Below are 22651 nucleotides of genomic sequence, written 5' to 3' on the forward strand. Positions count from 1 at the left end.
ATTTGCTTTATGCTTGCAGACTCCCGAGTCTTACCCCCTCACCCCCTTTTTTTCTCTACCAGATTAGTAGTATCTGAGCGATAACTCCTCCAGGAAGTCTTAGTGTTCTTCCTACCAATCTCAGACTATGAGAGAAAACTGAGGGAGAGGCAGAAATTATTTCAAAATATGTGGAAAATTAAAAAACAAAACTTGGAATAATCAGAGAATTGGTATTAAAAGACCCAATAAGTCTTTCAGCAGTGAAGCATTACTAAAATCCTCTAGCACCATGAGAACTTTGTGAATTCTCCCACAAAGTGAACATAAAACAATCACAGAAATGAGTTTATTTAATGTATTGCTCACATACTTGTCTGTACTGTTACTTGTTCTTCACATTTTCTACAGCTGAAACTTAGTAGGTGGCTGCAAGTCTTTAATTTATTATTCATTAGATTTGCTTATCTCTGTGAGAAATGTTTAAAATTATGCCGTGTTCGCTTTTTCAATCAAGGTGGCATCTGCACTTGTAAATTGTATATTTGTGTTCCTTATTGCCGCTCCTCATATGCTACAAAGATATTTATCTAGTAAAGACTGTCTTGCAACTTTCATGACTTGCATGAACTCATTGTGCTTATAAACTTCTATAGTTCAAACTTTTGAGATACTTTAAACTATATGGTAAAATATGGTCTGAATAGAATAGTAAGCAAGTATAAAAGCTCATCAAAGGAAAATGTGGAAAAGTCAATATAATGAAAGGCAGAATATACTTAAATAGGAAGAGAATCATAAACAAAAAGAAGAGAATGGTTTTTAGTGTGTTTTGAGGCATGGAACATTACATGTGAAAAATCTAACAGATGTTTAGGAACTATACATTTAAAAAGAGGCAAAAATGTAAGTATTGCCAGCTTAGAAATCTTAGGACAGTGTTAGGAGATACAATGTCTGAGAAAGAAGAATTGTAAATAAAAGTAATATTTGCATTGAGAAGCACCGATATTTATCCAGCACTTAATTTCCTTACTAGTGTTGTAAATGTTTTATCATTCTTGTATAATTCATTGTGGCAAAAAAAATTTAACCCAGGAAGAACAACTTCCATGTTATCAAAAATAAGAAAAGAGAGCATCTTACCTTCCACCCTTTATACATATATAGCTGGGTACACTTTCATGCACTTCTGTTAGTTTAGTAGGTGCGCTGCTGCTTTGTTACCTTGCCATTTATAATCAAGATAGGTCCTTCTTAAGCCTCTCAATTTTCCTTAAGTTTTCTCTCCTTTTGAATATTGGGCAAGTATAAGAATTTGTAGTTTTTCCCCTTATAGAAGAATGCTTATAAGGAAAAACACTTAAGATTGCTTTGTCATTATTTGAGAATTAGGTCTTTATTCTTAGGATTTTTTTTTTTTTTTTGTAGCATAGTCTTTTTTTTCCCTGATAAATACCATTTCTTGGCTAGTACTTTGTTTTATTTTTCAGTTCTCCCCCAAACATACTTGATATGGTTTTAAATGAAATTTACCTGTCTTTTGGAAATTAATTGGACTAAATTTTAAATGGATACATGTTTTTTTCTGTAAATTATCCTATTTCCTGTCTTTTATAATAACTTTATGGCTAGTAGAGGACTAGGTTGAGTACCATGCCAGTGAGCTTTGACTCTTCTTGGGTCTTTACTTAATGTGGTCTTTGAAGCAATTGCATAGAAAGAGATAGAAGCTTAGTTTCAAAACATAAATAATACCATTCAGTGTAGATGTGTATTTTTTTTTTTTTTTTTCAGTTTATGATGAGAAGGGTAGCTTGTTGTAGAATGCTAACTAAACTGAAATACTTTTTGCTTACTCTATAGGAAGAAAATGAGAAAAGAAGTCACCATAAAGATCACTCAGATAGTGAATCCACATCTTCAGATAAGTAAGTAATCATTAATGTCCACTGAGTATTTCTGTTTAAAAGATACATTTTTAATATTGTCTCTCTTTTTTGAAGTTCTGGGAGGAGAAGGAAAGGACCCTTTAAAACCATAAAGTTTGGGACCAACATTGACCTGTCTGATGACAAAAAGTAAGTCCTCATAGTGTATTACCATGAACTGACACAAAGAAGTATCCTTTGCAAGACTGGAAATTGTCTACAGTTTCCTCTTCTATTTCATCCCTTGCCTTTTTTCTTTCCAAGTAGATGTATAACCTTTAGCTAAATTATTTTTGCTAGGTTTTACAATTAGATTATTTTCTTTTACTTAAGACCCTTGCACAATTTTTTATCAAGACCCTGACTGTATGCTAATTACATAATTATACAATTGTAAGTATAAAATACAATTATAAAAATTGTTAATTTTTTCCCTTCATTTACTCGGTCCATAATTTTCATGCTGCTTTTGAATAATTGCTGCTTGTTAGGAATATGGCTTTGGAAAAGTGTAAACGTTGCAGTATTTCATATGACTGTGAAAGTAAAATATTTATAGATTTAATTGTTATTGGAACATAAGGTTTTGAAGAAATGCTTAACTTCCACAAATATTTGTAGCAGGGTTTCACTCATGAATTGCTTGCTATTTTATTGCAGGTGGAAGTTGCAGCTACACGAGCTGACTAAACTTCCTGCTTTTGTGCGAGTCGTATCAGCAGGAAATCTTCTAAGCCACGTTGGTCATACCATACTGGGCATGAACACAGTTCAACTATACATGAAAGTTCCAGGGAGTAGAACACCAGGTAATTTTTATGAGCATATCTTATACAGTTGAAAACATTTAATCCAAATGTGAAACATGCAAAGAGAATCAGATTCTTTCCATTTACAATGAATAAACCAAAAAGATTGTTCCTATTAAAAGGTTAGACGCTCTTTAACTGGGCTCAGATTATTAAGAATTTTTTCCCTTTGCATTCTTTTTTTAAAATATAATAGCCCTGAAATAATAATAATAATTCAATCTGGAAAGGAGTCATTGGAGCACTCCTGGAGAAATAAGGACCTTTTGGCCCAAAGACTCTGTTGTTGATCCCATCTACTGCAGAGTGACAGAGTGCAGTGTTTCCTAAACTTTTTTTACAACAATCACAGTAAGAAATATATTTTATTTCGTGACCTGTTGTACATATATGTATATTTAAAATGTTTCATGGAATAATACATTTTTTAGTCTATTCCATTCTCTTTCACTTAAAAAAGAAATGTTAGGTCACAATCCACTAATCAGGTTGCAACTCACGGTTTAAAAAACACTTGATATGGTGACATTACGTGACTCATCCTGGTCTGTACATCATCAACTAGGCTTGTTATTTCTGGCAAGTCACATTCCTTCTCCAGGTCTTCTCCTTCATTTAGAAAATGAATTATATTGTCTTTAGACTTTATATTCCACCCAACACCAGTGAAATATAAAGTGTATAATTCTTCTTTGTGTGTTTCCTTTAATTGACATCGAATTTCCAGGGTGATGCTCCAAATATTTAATAATGGCTACCACCCGGGCACTGATAAATTGGGACAGACACTGGGTGACAGCCAGTTCTGCTGTACTGAAGCATACTGGTTGCATATCACCTTCAGGTGTTTCTGTTTGTTATTTGTGGTAGACATAGATTGAAAACCAGACTGTTTCCTTTGTTATCACCTCCTTACTGAATTGTAGTCAAAGAATTGTTTCAAAATAGGGCTAAGCTTTCTTCCTAAATAATGAAGGTCAGTGCTTCACATTAGAAACTTCTGGTAAGCTTTTAAAAAGTATATAAATGATTAGTCTTTGGAGGTAGTGGGATCAGTATATTTGTTTTAAAAGCTTCCCGGGGGACTCTAATTTACAGCCAGGATTAGAACCATTAGGCTGTGGTGTTTATCCTTAGGACATTGGAAACCCAATTCTGTTATATTTATTTCTATACTTAGGTAAAGTGGGAAAAGTTCTGGACGAAATGGCAGAAGACCTATGTACTGGTCCCCACTCAGTCATTAAACAGTAAATATTGTATCAGAGCTCTCTTTAGTTAATTTTCTTATGTATGTAGTATTGGACTAGATCTGTTAAGATTCAGTTGGAAATGTCTTCCACCTGATTTTAATTACTTTATGCAAATAATATCCTCAAAAAAGAAATGCCCTTTTTCATTACAGAATTAGGGAGAAAGCAAACTTGATAGATTACATGTTTGTCACTTGTGCCTAGGATGATTTGGATTTTGTTTCTATGCCATTAGTTTTCTAACTGTGTCCTGTGGAACCTTAAAAGGTAGTGCTGTCCAACAGAAATATAATGCAAGCCACATATATGATTTTAAATTTTCTAGTAGGCATATTATAAAAAAGAAAAAGAAATAGGTAAAATTAATTTTAATAAATATTTTAATATATTCAAAATATTATTTCAACCTCTGAGCAGAATAAAAATTGTTGAGATTTTTCACATTTTTTTCATATTAGGTCTTTGAAATCCAGTGTGTAATTTTGCAGGTTATACTGCCCATCTCAGTTCACACTAGCCACATTTCAAGTCAAATGCCACAAATTGCTAGGGACTACTCAATAGGACAACGGAATCTTAAAAGAAATGTATATTTCAATTACTTCATTTCAACTTGAGAAACATCATTTTGATACCTTTTTATGGGGCAACCTCTTTGTTCCTGGAGTTATATAGAGTAAGTGGTAATGGTGTTCTCAGTCAGACATGTATGTTCTAAACTATACACATATGTTCTCAGGCTCTATTAGAATAAGAAATTTTTATTTAGATGGCAGGGTCCCATCATTTATTTAGAGTGAAATTTATTTACCGTTCATGCCATGAGCAATCCAACCCCATCTTCCTGTTGTAGGAGACAGTTGTATAAGTAAAAGACTCAGGGTGTGATGTGCACAGGGTGCTGAGGGTGCAGCTACATTTTTATTGTTACTGAGGTAAAATTCATATAACTTAATTAAATTTAACCATTTTAAAGTGTATAATTCAAAAGTATATAATTAAAAGTGTTGTGCATCCATTGTATCTGTCTAGTTATAAGACATATTCATCACCCCACAAAGGAAAACCCTTAGCCCTTTAGCAATCACTCCCTGCTCTCTCCTCCTGGCAGCCTCTGGCTAGTATGCTTTCTTTCTGTATGGATTTACCCATTCTGTACATTTCATATAAACGGAAACATATATGTGACCTTTTGTGCCTGACTTTCACTTAGCATAATGTGATATGTAGTACATATCAGAACTTAACTCCTTTTTATGACTGAATAATATTTTCCATTGTATGGATGTACCACGTTTTACATTCATCCCTTGATGGACATTTGGGTTATTTTCAACTTTTGGCTACGGTGAAGAGTCTGCTATGAACATTCATGTACAAGTATTTTTTTAATACCTATTTCTAATTCTTTTGAGTGTATACCCGGGAGTGGAATTGGTAGGTCATTTGGTAATTCTGTGTTTAACTTTTTGAGGAACTCCCAAGCTTCAATAGCAGCTTCACATCCTTGTCAACATTGGTTGTTTTCTTTCTTTCTTTCTTTTTTTTTTTTTTTTTTTTTTTTTTTTAACTAATAGCCATCCTAGTAAATGTGAAATGGTATCTCATCATGGTTTTGCATTTGCCTATTAACTAATGATATTGAATATCTTTTCATGTGCTTGTTGGCTATTTGTTTATCTTCTTTGGTGAAACATCTATTCAAGTCTTTTGCTTGTATTTTTTAATTCGTAATTTATCTTTTTGTACAGGTAAGAGTTCTGTATATATTCTAGATATTAGACCCTTATCAGATACATGATTTGTAGATATTTTCTCCCATTTTTTAGGTTATCTTCTCACTATATTTATATGTTGTCCTTTGCACAAAATTTTATAATTTTGATGAATTCCGATTTATCTTTTTTTTTTTCTTTTTTTACTTGTTGGTGTCATATCTAAGAAATCATTTCCAAATCCAAGGTCATGAAGAGTTACCCCTATGTTTTCTTCTGAGAGTTTTATGGTTTTAGCTCTCTTATATTTAGGTCTTTGGTCCATTTTGAATTAATTTTTCAAACGTTTGAGTTCTTCCTTATACTCGCCGAGTGTTTTCTTTATGTCCTTCATCTCTTTTGCCGTATATTCCCTCAATGCGTTGATTTGATTTTTGGAATGTTTTAGATTTGTTTGATTAATAATTAGTTGTTTCAATTCCTTTATCTCAGTTGAAGTATAAGTTTGTTCCTTTGACTGGGCCATATCTTCGTTTTTCCTAATGTGATTTGTAGTTTTCTGTTGTCTAGGCATCTGGTTTCCTTGATTACCCCAATCAGATTTTCCCAGACCAGAAGGGGCTCAGGTCTCAGAAGGGGGCAATATTCAGTATCAGGTTTCCCTGAGGGTGTGTCCTAGGAAATGGACGGACTTTCCCAGGAGGCCTATAGATGCTGTGCTTTTCCTAACCTGCCCAGCAGGTGGCACCTGTCAGCCTGTCACCCCCCACTGGTGTAAAGAGGTGTGGCCCCTTTAATTCTCAGCTTAAATTGTTTCTGTTTTGACTGTTTTCCCCCAGGCCCTGGGGTCTGAATTCTGAAGGGAGGGCCAGCACTTGAGCTGGGCCCCACCTCCCTCCTCTTAGAGAAGATACACCCCCTAGGGAGATATCTTCTGCACTTGAATTATTCCTTTATCTCTGTTAACTCCACCCCTGCCTGGGTCAGAGAGCTGTGAGCTGAAAATGCCTGAGGCTTTCTGCACTGAACCACTCAGATTGAGAGAGGGAAAAAAAAGGAAAAGAAAGCCCTTTTTCAGAGCCAGTCTCTGGATACCAGTTTCACCTACTGGCCAGATATTGCCGGGTGTTCTGTGCTCCTTTTCTTGGGATACGTGCTTTTTGGAATATTCTAAGCACAGTCGTCTCCAAAAGCATTTGTAATTTTTTTCCATTAGCCCCACCTCCTCTCTACTGGGAGTGACTTCAGGGTACTTGCTGCTTGTTAGGGGTTTGTCTATGTTGGTAGCTTGTATTCAGCAGTCCACATTTGTTAATTAAAACCCCTGTTAGAGCTAGGTTGAGCTATATTCACTTGCTCCCAACAGGGACTACTGCTTTCTCGAACAGCGAGGTTTTGTCGCTCAACCTGCTATGGGGTCGGGGGGGGGGGGAGGGGCTCTTGGCACGGGTCTGCAGTTTTACTTACAGATTTTATGCTGCAATCTCAGCCATTCCACCCATTCCAGGCTGGTGTACGATGTGTGGACAATCACGGTTTTTCCCCAGCAGTTGTTCCAGACTATTTACTAGTTGCTCTAGAGGACTAACTAAATTCCACACCTCTCTATGCCACCATCTTGCCCCGCCTTCCCAATTTCATTCTTTAACATATGTTTATCCAATTCTCCCAGCACCATTTCTTGAAGAGACTAGTCTTTCTCTATGGAATGGTTTTGTCATCCTTGTTGAAAATTAACTCACCAAGATTCATGTGTTCATTTCTGGACTCTGAATTCTATTCCATTGTTCTATATTTCTATATGCCAGTACCATACTGTTCTGATCACTGTAGCTTTGTAGTAAAATTTAAAATCGGGAGATGTGATTCTTCCAACTTTGTTATTCTTTGTCAAGATTGTTCTGGCTATTTGGGGTCCCTTGCAATTCTGTATGCATTTTAGGATCAGCCTTTCCGTTTTTGCAAAAAACGGCCATTGGGGTTTTGATAGGGGTTGCACTGAATCTGTATATAACTTTGGAGAGTATTGCCATCTTTATAATATTAAGTCTTCCAGTCTGTGAACACAGAATGTTTTTCCATTTCACTTAGATCTTTAATTTTCTTCAGCAGTGTTTTATACATTCAGCATATGTCTTGCACTTCCTTGATTAAATTTTTTTCCTAAGTATTTTAGTCTTTTTGATGCTATTGTAAATGGAATTGTTTTCTTAATTTCCTTTTGGGATTGTTCATTGCTAGTGTTTAGAAATACAACTGATTTTTGCATGTAGATGTGTCCTGCAACTGGTTGAGCTTGTTTATTAGCTGAAATGTTGGGGTTTTCTTTTTTTTTTTATTTTCCTTGTGTGTGGATTTTTTTAGGATTCTCTGTATATAAGATCATGTTATCTGTGAATATAGTTTTACTTCTTCCTTTAATATTTGGAAGCCTTTTATTTGTTTTTCTTGCTTGATTGTTCTGGGTAGAACATCCAATACAATGTTGAATAGAAAGGTGAGAGTGGGCACCTTGGTCTTGTTACTGATCTAAGGAAGAAAGCTTTCAGAATTTTACCATTGTGTATGATGTTAGCTATGGGTTTTTCCATATATGCCCTTTATCATATTGAGGAAATTCCCTTATAATCCTGGTTTGTTGAGTGATTTTATCAAGAGGGGGTGTTAAATTTTGTCAAATGCTTTTTCTCCATCAATTGAGGTGATTATGTGGGTTTTTTTCCCTTCATTCTATGACTGTGGTATATTTTATTGATCAGTTTTCATATGTTACACCACTTGGTCATGGTGTATAATCCTATATTATACTGCTGAATTTGGTTTGCTAGTGTTTTTTCGAGAATTTTGGCATCTGTATCCATAAACAGTATTCATCTGTTCTTTTCTCAAAGTGTCTTTTTCTGGCTTTTGTATCGGGGTAAGGTGGGTTCATATAATGAGTTAAGAAGTGTTCCCTCCTCTTCTGTTTTTTTGAGCAGGATTGTTGTTAATTGTTCTTTAAATGCTTGGCAACTTTGCCAGTGAAACCATATGGTCCTAGGGTATTTTTTGGTTGTTGGGAAGTATTTGATTACTGATTCGGTCTCATTACTTATGAGATTTCTAGTCTGTTCACATTCTCTAATTCTTCTTGAGTCAGTTTTGGCAGTTTCTGTATATCTAGAAAATTTCCCATTTCATCTAGGTCATCTAATTTGTGATGTACGATTGTCCATAGAATTCTCTTATAATCCTTTTAATTTCTATAACATCAGTACTAATGTCCTCATTTTCATTTCCGATGTTAGTAATTTTATTCTCTTTTTTTCTTAGTGTAGCTAAAGGTTTTTCCATTTTTAAAATCTTTTCAAAGCACCAGCTTTTGGTTTTGTTTTGATTTTTCTCTGTTTCTCTATTCTACTGTGTTCAACTCCACTATTATCTTTATTATTTCCTTCCTTTTGTTAGCTTTGGGTTTAGTTTGTTCTTCTGTTTCTAGTTCATTAAGGTGTAAAGTTAGGTTACTGATTTAAGGTCTTTTTTAATGTAGGCATTTATCTATAAATTGCCTTCTGAGCACTGTTTTCGCTGTATATTGTAAGTTTTGTGTTTTCATTTTCAATTGTCTCAGAATATTTTTTAATTTTTCCCTTGTGATTTCTCCTTTGACCCATTTGATGTTTAAGAGTTGTTTAATTCTTACATATTTATGAATTTTCCGGTTTTTTTTCTGTTTCTCATTTCTGGTTTCATTCCATTGTGCTTGGAGAAGATACTTCGTATGTTTTCAATCTTTTTAAATTTATTAAGACCTGTTATGTGGCCTAACATGGTCTATCCTGGAAAATGTTTCCTGTGCACTTGAAAAAAATGCATATTTTGCTGTTGTTGGATGGAATGTTCTTTATATGTCTGTTGATTCTAATTGGTGTGGGTATAGTGTTGTTCAGGTCCTCTGTTTCTTATTGATCTTTATCATTCCATTCATTATTCTAAGTAGGGTGTTGAAATGCCCGAGTATTACTATAGAATTGTCTTTTTTTCTTTTCATGGGTGTCAGGTTTTGCTTCATATACCTCATGGCTCTGTTGTTAGATACATTTATGTTTTGTAATTGTTATATCTTCTTAATGGAATGATCTTTTAATCAATATATAATATCCTTTATTTCTTGTACCAATTTTTGACTTAACTTCAATTTTGACTGATATTAATATAGCCACCCCAGCTCATTTTTGGTTACTGTTTGCATGGAATATCCTTTGCCATTCTTTTATTTTCAGCCTCTTTATCATTGGATATGTCTCTTGTAGACAGCCTGTAGTAGGATCATGTTTTTTATTTATTCAGCCACTCTCTTCCTTTTAATTGAAGATTTTATTCTGTTTACTCTTAAAGATAAGGAATGGCTTTTTTTCCTGCTATTTTCCTATTTGTAACAATCTAGTTTGGTGTAACAGTGACTTAGTTTCAATAGTATACAAAAATTATGCTTCTGTATACTTCTGTTCCCTCCCTGTTATGTTATTGTTACAGATTACATCTTTGTATTTTTGTTTGCCCATTACCACAGATTTATAGTTATTGTTTCATGCATTTGTCTTTTAAATCATATGAGGAAAAAACAAGAATTACAAACCAAAAATATAATAATACAGGCTTCTATTTGCCTGTATAGTTATCTTTCCCAGTGTATTTTATTTCTTCATATGACTTCAAGTTACTGTTTAGTGTCCTTTCATCTCCTTTAGCAGTTCTTGTAGGTCTGGTCTACTAGCATGTATCACCTCAGCTTTTGTTAATCTGGGAATGTCTTAATTTTTCCTTCATTTTTGAAGAATTCTTTTACCAGATATAGAATTCTTGGTTGACATTTTTTCTTTCTTTCTTTTACCACTTGAAATGTGTTTCCCCTGTCTCCTGACCTCAACTCTGTTGTTAATCGTATTTCAATCACTTGTATTTGACAGTTGCTTCCCTCCGGCTGCTTTCATGGTTCTCTCTTTTCCTTTCAGCAGTTTGCATTGTGTTTCAGTGTGGATCTCATTAAGTTTAGCCTTTAAGCTCAAAGTTTGTTGCGCTTCTTTGATGCGTAGGTTCATGTCTTTATCAAATTTAAGTTTTTGACCATTATTTCTTCAAATATTCTTTTCGTCTCTTTCTCTTGCTCCTCTCCTTCTGGGACTCCCATAATGAGTATGGTGATAGCTTTGATGGTGTCCCACATGTTTCTTAGGTTCTGTTCATTCTCCTCCTTTCTTTTTTTTTTTCTCCTCAGGTACATAGTATCAGTTGTCCTACCTTCGTGTTTGTTGATTCTTCTTCCTGCTGAAATATGTTGAACCCCTGTAGTGAATTTTTCATTTTAGTTATTGTTCTTTTCTATTTTGTTCTTTTTAATAACTTCTCTTTATTGATATTCTCTATTTGTTGAGCCATTGTTCTCCTTGTTTCCTTTATTTCTTTGCCCATGATTTACTTTAGCTCTCAGCATATTCTAGCATATTTAAGACAGTTGATTTAAAGTTCATTGTCTGGCTTATGAGGGGTGACAGTGTGATTGGAAAGGCCATGTGGATCACACTCCCCTTTGTCCAGTGTATGGATGGATGAGTAGAAAAACAGGGTCAAAAAATAAAATAAAATAAAATAAAGTTCATTGTCCATTCTTTTTCAGGTACAATTTCTGTCATTGTTTTCCTGTGAGTGGGCCATTCTTTCTCGTTTCTTTGCATGGCGTGTGATTTTTTTGTTGAAAACTGGTCATTTTGAGTATTTTTGTAAAGACTGAATTCTCCCTTATGCGTTATCTCTGAAGTCTCTGTTTCTTTAAGCTTGGTGTTCTGCTAGTCTTTTGAAATTTTGAATTATTATAATGTGAAAATTTTGGAAATCAGATTCTCCTCCCATTTCATTGTTTTTCTGTTGCTGCTTGCTGTGGGCTGCAGTCATTAGTTTGATTAGTGACTTTTCCATACTGTTTTTGCACAGACTGTATTCCTTGTCCTCTGTAGTACTTAAATCTTTGTCCTATTATGTTAGCAATTAGCCAGTGACCTGATAGAGATTTCCTTCACCACCTGGACCCTCACAAAAAAATAAAAAGAAGAAAGAATGAAAGAAAAAATAATTATCCAAATCTTTACATGTTGGCTCTATGTTATTGCAGGGTCACTCCTTGTATGCTTTGCCAGGCAGGCTATTTATGACTGCTTTAGCCTTCACTTCCAGCTTGCTCTGAGCCCAAAGATCAATCAATCTTTGATTTATGGTTTTCTCAAGTCTTTTCTTAGCATGTTTTTTGTCCTTGGTAAGTATATGACTTTCTAGGTTCCCTGGTATACATGGGAACATTTCAGAGCCCTATTCCCCAACATCTCTCACTCCCTAGCTTATCCTCCCAGGCTTTGGGCACGTCTGTTGTTGCCTTATTGTTTGCCCCAGGCAGCAGCAGCTTGTTCATTTGTCTTTTAGTGTTTTCTTCGCTGAACTTCTTCCAAGTAGCCACTCCACCCTGAGAGTGTTACATGTTAGGCAAAGCAGAGGGAGTCCCTTTATGTCACTCCTTTGTGGAAGCCCCAGTTGGGTCAAAACAAACAGTTCCTTGGAAATAAGGTCCACCCTGCTCCTTCCGAAACCAGATACCCACACCAGCAATGCAGGCTGCCATTTTTAAGACCACCACAGTTCCTGGGTTGGGGGTGGGGATGGGGTATGTTAAAATGCCACAAAGATCCCCTGCCGAGTTTGTCATCTTTTTCCTGGCTAAGCTTTCATGTGGTTGCTGTAAACCTTTGAGTATCTCCCAGAATTCCGGTAAGATTGATTCTGACAGTTTTTGCCAGGTTTGGTGTTTCTGGAGAGGTATGGATCCCCAAAGTTCCCTGCTTGCCATTTTTGCTTATGTCACTCCCTAGAGCCAGCTATATTTTGAAATACAGCCTTCTTAATTCTTTATCAATGTCTTAAGGCTGCTTGTGAAAAATGGGAATTAGTTCACAAAGAAGAAATGATAATTACATCAATAATAGCTAATATTTATTGCTTACCATGTATTAGACACTGTTATTAGCATTCATTGTTTTTTTTCAGTCTTTAAAACAAAACCCAGTGATTTATAGGAATTGTTGGAAACTGAGGAGAAAGGTTTAGCAAACTTACCCAGGTTCATATAATGACTAAGCCAAGAAGCCTCACTCCAGAGCCCAAGCTCTTAACCATGATTTTATACTGCTTTCCAAAGAAGCCCTTAAAAAATAAATTAGGTGTTGACCACACTCAGTTCTAAAACCAGACTAGACACAAAAATTCTACGATGTCAGAAATCTGATGAAAATTGAATAGCACTTGAGCATTCTCTGTTGGACATTTCTAATGTTTGATTTCTCAAGACACATTTTCCATGGAATTTATAGTGTGCTGATGGCTTTTTTTCTTTCACATTTCAGGTCATCAAGAAAATAACAACTTCTGTTCAGTTAACATAAATATTGGTCCGGGTGACTGTGAATGGTTTGTTGTTCCTGAAGGTTACTGGGGTGTTCTGAATGACTTCTGTGAAAAGTAGGTTTCTGAACTAAATTTTCTTTAAACATAATAATTAGAAAGCTGTAATTGTAAAAGACAACTTACCAAGCTCGATTTCCTAATGGATGTAGCCTGTTTTCACTTACCATTCAACAGAAAATTCATTTTAAATAATTAGATTCTAAACCTATTATTTTGTGTTATCAAGAATACTTTAAGAAAGATGCCATGAAGCCACTCTATGCGGTTTCGTAAATTTATAGGGTAGAAAGTTTGAGTTGTTCATTAGGCTTATTTTTAAAATTGTTGCCTAAATACTTTCATTGAAAGGTGTGTATTTCCAAGAAAAATTGTTTTATTATAAATGATTTTATAAATGGAAGGAATTCTCCAATTGATCACCCTAATTGGTTCTTAATAACTCAAGCTTGAACAGACTACCCTTGGCCATATCATCATAAAATAATTTCTTTTTAAAACTACGTTAGCAAGTTTTCCTATAAAGGAATTTTATAAATTTTAATTAATTACTTCAGATTTTGTTTTTTCCAGAAGAAAAATCTCAGAATAGTGGAAGTGTTCTTTTTTTTTATAAGATCCTAGAAATAGCCTTCACTTTATATCTGCCTCTTGTATTAAAGGGTACCTTGAGATAGATTTCACCGTTTAAATTTAATTATTTGTCTAGATAGAACCTTATTCTCTTCCTTTAAGAAAAGAAAAAAGCCCTCCATTATGTGAGCACCTGATATGTTCAGTTAGTAATAACATTGGAAAATTGTTATGATATAAAAATGCAAAAACATGAGTTACACATAGATTTGGTATTATTACCCTTCCCCCTCAGTTTGGTAAAGAGAATAACCACCTACCACCTAAAACATTTACATATGAGACTACTTTGTAAACGAATTATGCACATATTCCAACACACTAATTTGTAATATTCTACTTTGGCTTAAAGTAAGTTTGATTAAAATATTTTGATTTAATAAGAAGTGCATCATAGTTGGAAAAAATATATTAATCCAAAATTTTTCTGTATACAAGCAAGAGATAATCACCTTTTATTGTCTTAGCTGTTTAACATATAGGTTTCCTTCAATGTAAGAAAATAAAAGCTGTGGGATTTTAAATTTTAAAATATATCGATGAAATAACTTGAACTACTTTAATCTGTACTTCCTTTTATAGACCAACAGGTAGCAGCAGAGAAAGAACAGTGTTGTGGGAAATCTCCATTCTTAAACTTTGAGATGGTAGTGTGTGGTTGCAACTACAGCATTATTTCTAATTAGGGATTGGCTGTTTTTTAGGCTTAACTTTCTTTCCTATCCAAATGGAGACGTATCTTGAGAACAAAGATAATTAGAATAGGCATATGATGTCCAAAAAGCTTGAGCTTGAGGATAACAAACATCAAGTTAACATGAAGGCATAGATAAATTTTGCAAAGTTGCAGAAATGGCACTTGCTGCCTCAGCATTTCATTGTAATTTTGTTTCACATGAGGATTGTTGCCTCTTATATTGATCGTTTCTTTAGTTTATTTTATGACTTTAAATAATACCTGTGTTGGAATAACTGGTCTTTTGCATATATGATAAAAAAGATGCATGAGTGGTTTTTTTGTAGTTTGATAGTTTTGACTTAGTTGTTGATTATTTGGTCTTGCTTGTTCGCTTGCTTACTTGTTTCCTTACTTTAGGATAGAAAGTTTTCTTCACTTCCGTGATGACAATGCAATGAATGGGTGAAATAGGGAAAGAAATTGTGTGCATAACCATTTTTTGTTAGGCAACTTTTTCTGGAATGCATCTACATATACTTAAATAGCAAACCAATCCTTATCTCTTGCAATTAGGCAACCATTGTTATTCTGTTCTAGACTTACCTCAAGAGTAAGCTTGCATTTTTAAGGGAAAAAAAATAAAGGAAGAGATAAAGTTTCTAGACCAGGGGTTGGCAAATTTGTTCTGTAAATGACCACATAATACATATATTTTAGGCTTTGCCCATTGTAGGGTCTCTGTCCCAACAATGTAGCTGTAGCAGGAAGGCTGTTATAGATAATATATAAATGTGCGTGGGCATTCCTATGTCCCAATAAACTTTTTACTTTTTCAAATTTAATTTTATTGTTCATATACCATACAATCATCCAAATATCCAGTTGCCCGTGGTACCATTGTACGGCTGTGCATCCATCACCACAATAACTTTTTTTCAATTTTTAGAATATTTTCATTACTCCAGGGAAGAAATAAAGACAAAAAAGAAAACTCAAATCCTCCCATACCCCTAACCATCCCCCCTTCATTATTGATTCATAGTATTGGTATAGTACATTTGTTACTGTTGATGAAAGAATGTTAAAATACTACTAACTGTAGTATATAGTTTGCACTAAGTATATTTTTTCCCCATATACCCCTCTATTATTAACTTCTAGTTATATTGTCATACATTTGTTCTAGTTCATGAAAGAGATTTCTAATATTTGTACAGTTAATCACAGACATTGTCCACCACAAGATTCAGTTTTATGCATTCTCATCTTTTAACCTCCAACTTGCCTTCTGGTGATTTATGTGACTCTAAGCTTCCCCCTTTCTAGCACATTTACACACCATTCAGTACTGTTAGTTATTCTTACAATGTGCTACCATCACCTCTGTCCATTTCCAAATACTTAGGTTCAACCTAGTTGAACATTCTGCTCATAATAAGCAACCACTCCCCATTCTTTAGCCTCGTTCTAGATCTTGGTAGCTTATATTTTGTGTCTATGAGTTTACATATTATAATTAGTTCTTATCAGTGAGACCATACAATATTTGTCCTTATGTGTCTGACTTATTTCACTCAATATAGTGCTGTTCGGTTTGCTAATGCTGCCGGAATGCAAAACACCAAAAATGGATTGGCTGTTACAAAAGGGGGTTTATTTGGTTACACAGTTAACAGTCTTAAGGCCATAAAGTGTCCAGGGTAACGCATCGACAATCGGGTACCTTCACGGGAGGGTGGCCAATGTTGTCTGGAAAACCTCTGTTACCAGAGGAAGGCACGTGGCTGGCGTCTGCTTGATCCCAGGTTGCATTTCAAAATGGCTTCTCCAAAATGTCTGTCAGTTTCCAGCAGCCATCTTCAAAATGTCTGTCTCATTTACAGCTAGTAAACTTTTATTTACCAGAGCAGGCAGGGGACTGGATTTGGTCTGTGGGCCATAGTGTGCCAACCCTTGATCTAGACAAAATATTAAATTTAAAACAATTTCAAGGTACCTTTTACTATATACTTTAGCACAAGAAGCAGAAATAAGGTGAAGGCTGTTTCTCAGATATTAAAGAAAGGAACATTTCCACTGTGCAGATTTTTCCCAATGAAATGAAATCTGAAGTAGTCAATTGAACTTTATCCTTTTATAGGAGAAGTTGCTAATGTAATTAAACACTATATCATGATGAAGGAGTCTAACAAGAAGCCACGTTTTAAAAGAAAATCTTAGTAATAAGATCTATAGAATGTTTCCAAAATGTATAGGCAGTGATGGTAGTGATTGTGGTTGTGTGTGTGTGCGTGTTCATTTTTGATAAAGTGTTTTAAACTGCATGGTTTTAATCAACTAGTTTTCAAAACTGTATAGAGACTAACCATTTGTCCTCCTTAGGATCCAAAACAGAAATAGAGGTGATTTCTGTCTTCCACTTTCCCTCAGAAATTGGGTGGAAGTTCCTTTACTTACATCTGCCATAGTGTTCCTGTTTATGGATTTAAATGACTTGATGTCATTTCTACCTTCTATTTGCCTTTTAGGGATTCCTAGATTGTCCAGGGAGAAAGGTTCAATCAAAATAGTCTTTATTGAAATGAAATTTAAAGTTAATGGATGTAAGTGTTACTTAAAATTAGCTTTGGATTTCACTTAGATCTTTGAAAATTCAATTTAAAGTAATAATACTGATCTTTGGATAAGCCATCTAATACTCAATTGTACTTAATTTCACTCTTTTAAGTACAGCAGCTCTTACTGCACAAACAATTAAGTTTTAGTGAAATGAATTTTTTTTAAACTTTTGATTTTATCTTCTAGTCTTAAAAAGCTTATTAAAATACATGATCCATTTGCGTTATTTGTTCTTATTTCAGAAATAATTTGAATTTCCTAATGGGTTCTTGGTGGCCCAACCTTGAAGATCTTTATGAAGCAAATGTCCCAGTATATAGGTTTATTCAGCGACCTGGAGATTTGGTCTGGATTAATTCAGGCACTGTACATTGGGTTCAGGCTATTGGCTGGTGCAACAACATTGCTTGGAATGTTGGTCCACTTACAGGTATTTTAAAGAATATGCTAAAACAAAAGTTTAATTTATAAAGGATTATATCTGATAGGTCTTTTTTTTTTTCTTGGACTATAACTCACTAAAAATTAGAAGTGTCTCCTTGCATAAAATCTTAATTCATAGTATGAGAAATTAAATTCCAGTTAACAAATGGAAATCCAAGACCATAGGTCTCAGCAAATAACAAATTTATGTCTTTGTATACATAGAAGATATAGTTTAATAACTTTTTAAGTGCTTGGTTTTGTTTTATAAAGGAAACCCTTTATGGGAGAAAGTGAAGCAGAGTGGTTATTCATTCTTTCCAGTTTTTCTCTTATCTGGTATGTCTTATGAACAGCTCTCTAAAGTCAAAAGTCTCTTTTGGTTATGTCTGCCTTCAGGCAGTATATACTTAAGATTAAGAATATGGCCTTTGGAGCTAGAAGGACCTGGATTAGGACCAGGACCTGGCTCTAAAAACTTTGGGCAAATTATTTAACCTCTCTGAGCCTCCTCAGTTTCTTTATCTATATAATGGGGATAATAAAATTAATAAGGTGATTGTAAAGATTAAATGAGATAATGTACAAAAGTAGCTCAGCGCAGTGCCTGGCACATAGTAAGAGCTCTTTACATGATCGCTATTATTACCATAATTATCCTAAAACAAAAAATTATTTTTGTATTGTTGAGGTTTTTAGAATTAGTATTGAAGATATCACCTGAGAGGGTGATAATGGTTATCTTCATATCTTTTGGTACTTTGAGTTGCTTTATAACTGTTTTTTTTTTCCTAGCCTGCCAGTATAAATTGGCAGTGGAACGGTACGAATGGAACAAATTGCAAAGTGTGAAGTCAATAGTACCCATGGTTCATCTTTCCTGGAATATGGCACGAAATATCAAGGTCTCAGATCCAAAGCTTTTTGAAATGATTAAGTAAGTGCTTTCTAAAACTGCTGTAGTCCCTCTTTTTTTGGGGGAATGTTAACTATTCAGTACTTATTTTTTCCCCATAGAATTATGTTGATATCATATTACCTTGATATCAAAACAAAATGGTCCAGAAGTCTTAGCAAAATGTAATACAAGAATCCACATGTTAAAAATATTTTCCCTTCCAAATAGTCAGCTCATACAAAGAAGAGGAAAAGTATAAATGATTCTAAATCAGTAGATTCACAAACCTGTGCTTCCCCATGACCCTTTGAACCACCTGATTTCCCAGAAGAACTTTAGTTTTGATATTGAAAGTCTGCTTTTATTAACAAGGGGAGGGAGTGGTATCACAAAATAATTGCTGATATGGAGAAATTAGAGTTTAATGGAGAGATTTGACTAAAGTGGTAAAGGTCTTGATTGTTTTAATTAAATTGTCCATCTTATAGTTGTCCCTTTTATTAGCTGTTTTAAATAATTAATACAAGTTATAAAAATTATGTACTATCCTAATTTAAATACATATATCCTAGTAAGCTTCTAATTTATCAGTTTCTGGCCTAGCTGTTTTGTAAATCTATTTAGAACTAATATTTGAAACAGTGATATATAGCAGTGTTTCCCTAAACTGTATTTTCTACCGCTACTATCCCTAACCTCAAAAAGTGGGGGATTCTGGTCAAAGAAATATGGGAAATGATGGATTAAAATAAAGTTCTTTTTTGTAAAATGTTTTAGGGTCTGTGTGTGTTGATGTGTTTTGTGAATGGGGGAGAAGGATGTAATGTACAGTATTTCCCAAACTTACTTGACCAATTTTTTTTTGAGGGATTTCTTCTAAAACTCATTTTGGAATATGCTGCTTTATACTCACTGATAAAATAAGTTTATCTAAGTCATTGCCAAAATAGTATTTATGTTAAGTATTTCTCCTGCAGGAATATTAATTCGGTCAATATGTGTTGTTTTCAAAAATGCTGTCCTTTGAAAGTAATCCTGCCTTATTAAAATGATTTCAAATCTAAAGCCAAAATTTTATTTTAACAAAAATTGTGTGGACAAGGTAACATGCCTATGAATTATCTTATCACACAGTCCTTTATTAGTTGCGCTGTTTTATCTAGTCCTAGGCAAAAAGTGTAAGGGGAGACAAAAGGGAATAAAAACCAAATTAATAGCAAGTAATATATACTTCCTTTAAAATGTTCACTCCTAGGTACCATACTCTCTCTATAAATAGATGGGGGGGGGTGTCTTATCCTAGTATGTCTCAAAATGTTACTTTGCTCTGAATAGCAGAGTGTTACTTTTGGGAAGAAAGTTATCTGAAGTCCCTGAATATGTTTAGTAAGTTGGAGATAGGCATAAAGATCACCTAAAGGTTAAGGGATGGCACAGTATAGAAACCATTTATCTTTAGTGAGTAACCATGATTTTTCTTCACTTTTCCAGTAAAACCTAACAGCTATGTACACTGAAATCGACCCATTCCATTTTGGAAAGATTAGGATTTTATCATTGGAAAGGACTTTAAAGGTCATTTAATCAATACTCCTACCTAATGCAGTAATCCCTACTATAGCATTCATGATTTGTGGTCACCTAGCATCTTCTTGAACATTCTCATTACCTTACTATAATTCTTGAAAGTTCTTTAAAAATCAGCCTAAAATCTGTCATTTGGTCCTATTTCCCTAAGTGTATTTGGAATTTATACAAATAAATCACATTCAACAAAGTGTTTGAGAATCAACTCTATGCCAGAGACTGTTCTAAGCACTAAGGATAGACACAGCAGTGTATAAGATAAAATCCCCGCCCGCCCTCGAGGGACTTAAACTCTAGTGGAGCAAGACCGACAAATCCCCAAACAGATGAATACATTACTGATAAGTAAGAAGAGTAAGAGAGAATAGAATAGTATGGGGAAGCGTGGGGGTGGGGGTGTGGGGCAGCAGTGTTGCTTTTGCCAACGTGGTCAGGGAAGATAATGTTCATATTTAGATGTGAAAAATGAATAATGAGAGCCAGCCAGGCAAAGATTTAGGGGTAGAACATTTCAGGCCCAGAAAATGATTGAAGGCTGAATGGAGAACAAATTTTGCATGTTTATGGGACAAAAAGGCCAGTGTGACTATAGTCGAATGTGGGAAAGGAAGAGTGGTAGCATTAAGCTCAATGAAATAAACAGGAACCAGATCGTGCTTGGACTTTTAGACCATCTTAAGTAGTTTATATATCAATTCTGAGTGCTACAGGTCCCATTAGAAGATTTTAAGCAGGAGAAGGATGGGTTCTGATTTAAACTTTAAGAAAATGAATCTGGCCCTCACCATTGAGAAGAACTGGAGAAAATGGCCGACCTATTCCAGGGCTGAAGGACCTATTCAGCCATAGATGCTCATCTCCCTGAACTATCAAGGAACTTTCACAGCATTGCCTGCAGAAGGATACAAGGGATATCTCCCTATGGTTTGATAAGTAGTACCTTCTTGAAAAACAAGCCTGAATGAGGCAAGGACTTCAAGATAACAGGAGATGCTGACCAAACAGCTTTCTCTCTTCTCTTTTTTTTTTTATTTATTTTTCCCCCTTCTGCTTTCTTCTGGATTCTGGCCATTTCTTTGTCTGTTTGGGGTTATAAAAGCCCAAACCATCTTCTCATGCTGAACTCGTCTTGGAAAGGTTTATTTTTTCTCCAGTTCCTTGTTGATGCATCTTCAATAAACTCATCTTCTCAAAAAAAAGAATCTGGATGCTTTTTGGAGAATGGATTGCAAGGGGCAAGGTTAGAAGTAGGGAGGACAATTGCAACAGTATAGACCAATCCAGACAGAAATTTATCATGGAGGTAGAGAAGAGGGATCAAGCTTAGGGATCATTGTTATGGAGCTAAAACTCACCAATCTTGCTCATAGATTGGATTGTGGGGTAAGAGAAAAAGGAATCAAGGAAAGATTTCTATTCTTTTTTGTACCTGGTCTCCATTAATTTAAACATCTCTCACCTCGATCATCTTTTCCATAACCCCCATTCTACTAGACCTCCTTCCAGTTTATTTATGTCCCTCTTAATATTTGAAATGCTGGGCTTTGCCACTTAGACTGTCTTTGTTATAAAAGTTGTCTTGTGTTGAAATTGGACACACTTAAAATTATTGGTGATACAGTTCCCCATACTTTTCCTTACATGATTTTGTTTTTGTCTTTGTGTTTTTGTTTGTTTAAAAAACTAAATACACTTATGTACTTATCTGTACTCCATTTTACCCCGCATTACAAAATATCCAATCATTTGCATCTTGATTGTATTCTTCATTATATTATGAATTCTGCTCCTAGCTGGAGTTATCATGAGATATGATTAGCAAGCTCTTTTTGTCATTGCAGATTGAAAATGTTAACCAGAACAAGTTCTGACCCTTAGGTCTCGCTTCATAAGCTTCCTGTGTAAAATACAGTCATTCAGCCATTGCTAAAAATGTACCTGCCACTGCCAACATTGCTTCCTTTCTCTCATTTGTACTTTTTTCATTTAATGAATATTTGCTGACTGTGTGCAATGCACCAAGCTAGGTCCTGTCTTCAAGTAAAAGTTAGTGCATATAAATGAATAGATTGAAAGTAATGCAATGACAGATCCACTGGTTTCTTTCCAGCCCACGGTCAGAGAAGTCTTTTAAGCTATGCATTCTGGGAAGAAGGATAATTTGTGTGAAGGGTGAAGATGTAGCAGTGGAGAGAATAGAGAGCAATAGCTCCTAAAGCCAATGTAAAGATACTTCAGTTCATCCATAAATTACAGAATACACATATATCATATCCCCTTAAATCCAACACAGTTATAATTTCCTCCAGTGAAAGAATAAATCCCTTTACTTTAGTTGAGCACCAGGCAAGATAGTTGGCTTATGTGTAGGGGCCATTGTATGAAAAATTCGTATCTTCAACCACTAAAATCATACTCAGCATGGTAAGCTGCTCACACTGCCTAGAGAAACAGCAGATGCATACTTGCCCAACTCATCTTCTTGTCCTCCTGTTCTCTCATTGTCTCCCCACCACCTGGCTGACTTCCTCCCTACTCGGTATTTGTTTGAGCTTAAATGTATATATGACCCAACTTTACTGTGTGTATGTTGACAACAATTGGTGGTACATTCTGGCTTGAGCACAATGTTTATGCTGA

At 34.8% G+C, this 22651-nt stretch overlaps 1 protein-coding gene across 13 annotated transcripts in view; it reads left to right on the plus strand.

The window, feature by feature from the left end:
- The window catches only part of KDM6A (lysine demethylase 6A), a 244651-nt gene that overhangs the window by 206594 nt on the left and 15406 nt on the right, over nt 1–22651 (plus strand). For 12 of the 13 annotated variants that reach the window (XM_037821207.1, XM_037821210.1, XM_037821212.1 and 9 more), the window contains 6 exons: nt 1846–1910; nt 1986–2060; nt 2571–2719; nt 13115–13229; nt 17346–17533; nt 18322–18463. In XM_037821207.1, the coding sequence (XP_037677135.1) occupies nt 1846–1910; nt 1986–2060; nt 2571–2719; nt 13115–13229; nt 17346–17533; nt 18322–18463 (734 nt within the window). The remainder of the gene's footprint in view (nt 1–1845; nt 1911–1985; nt 2061–2570; nt 2720–13114; nt 13230–17345; nt 17534–18321; nt 18464–22651) is intronic. The other variant, XR_005214496.1, reaches the window with a different exon arrangement.

This window comes from Choloepus didactylus, chromosome X, assembly GCF_015220235.1.
Source record: "Choloepus didactylus isolate mChoDid1 chromosome X, mChoDid1.pri, whole genome shotgun sequence".
NCBI classification, from domain to species: Eukaryota; Metazoa; Chordata; class Mammalia; order Pilosa; family Megalonychidae; genus Choloepus; species Choloepus didactylus.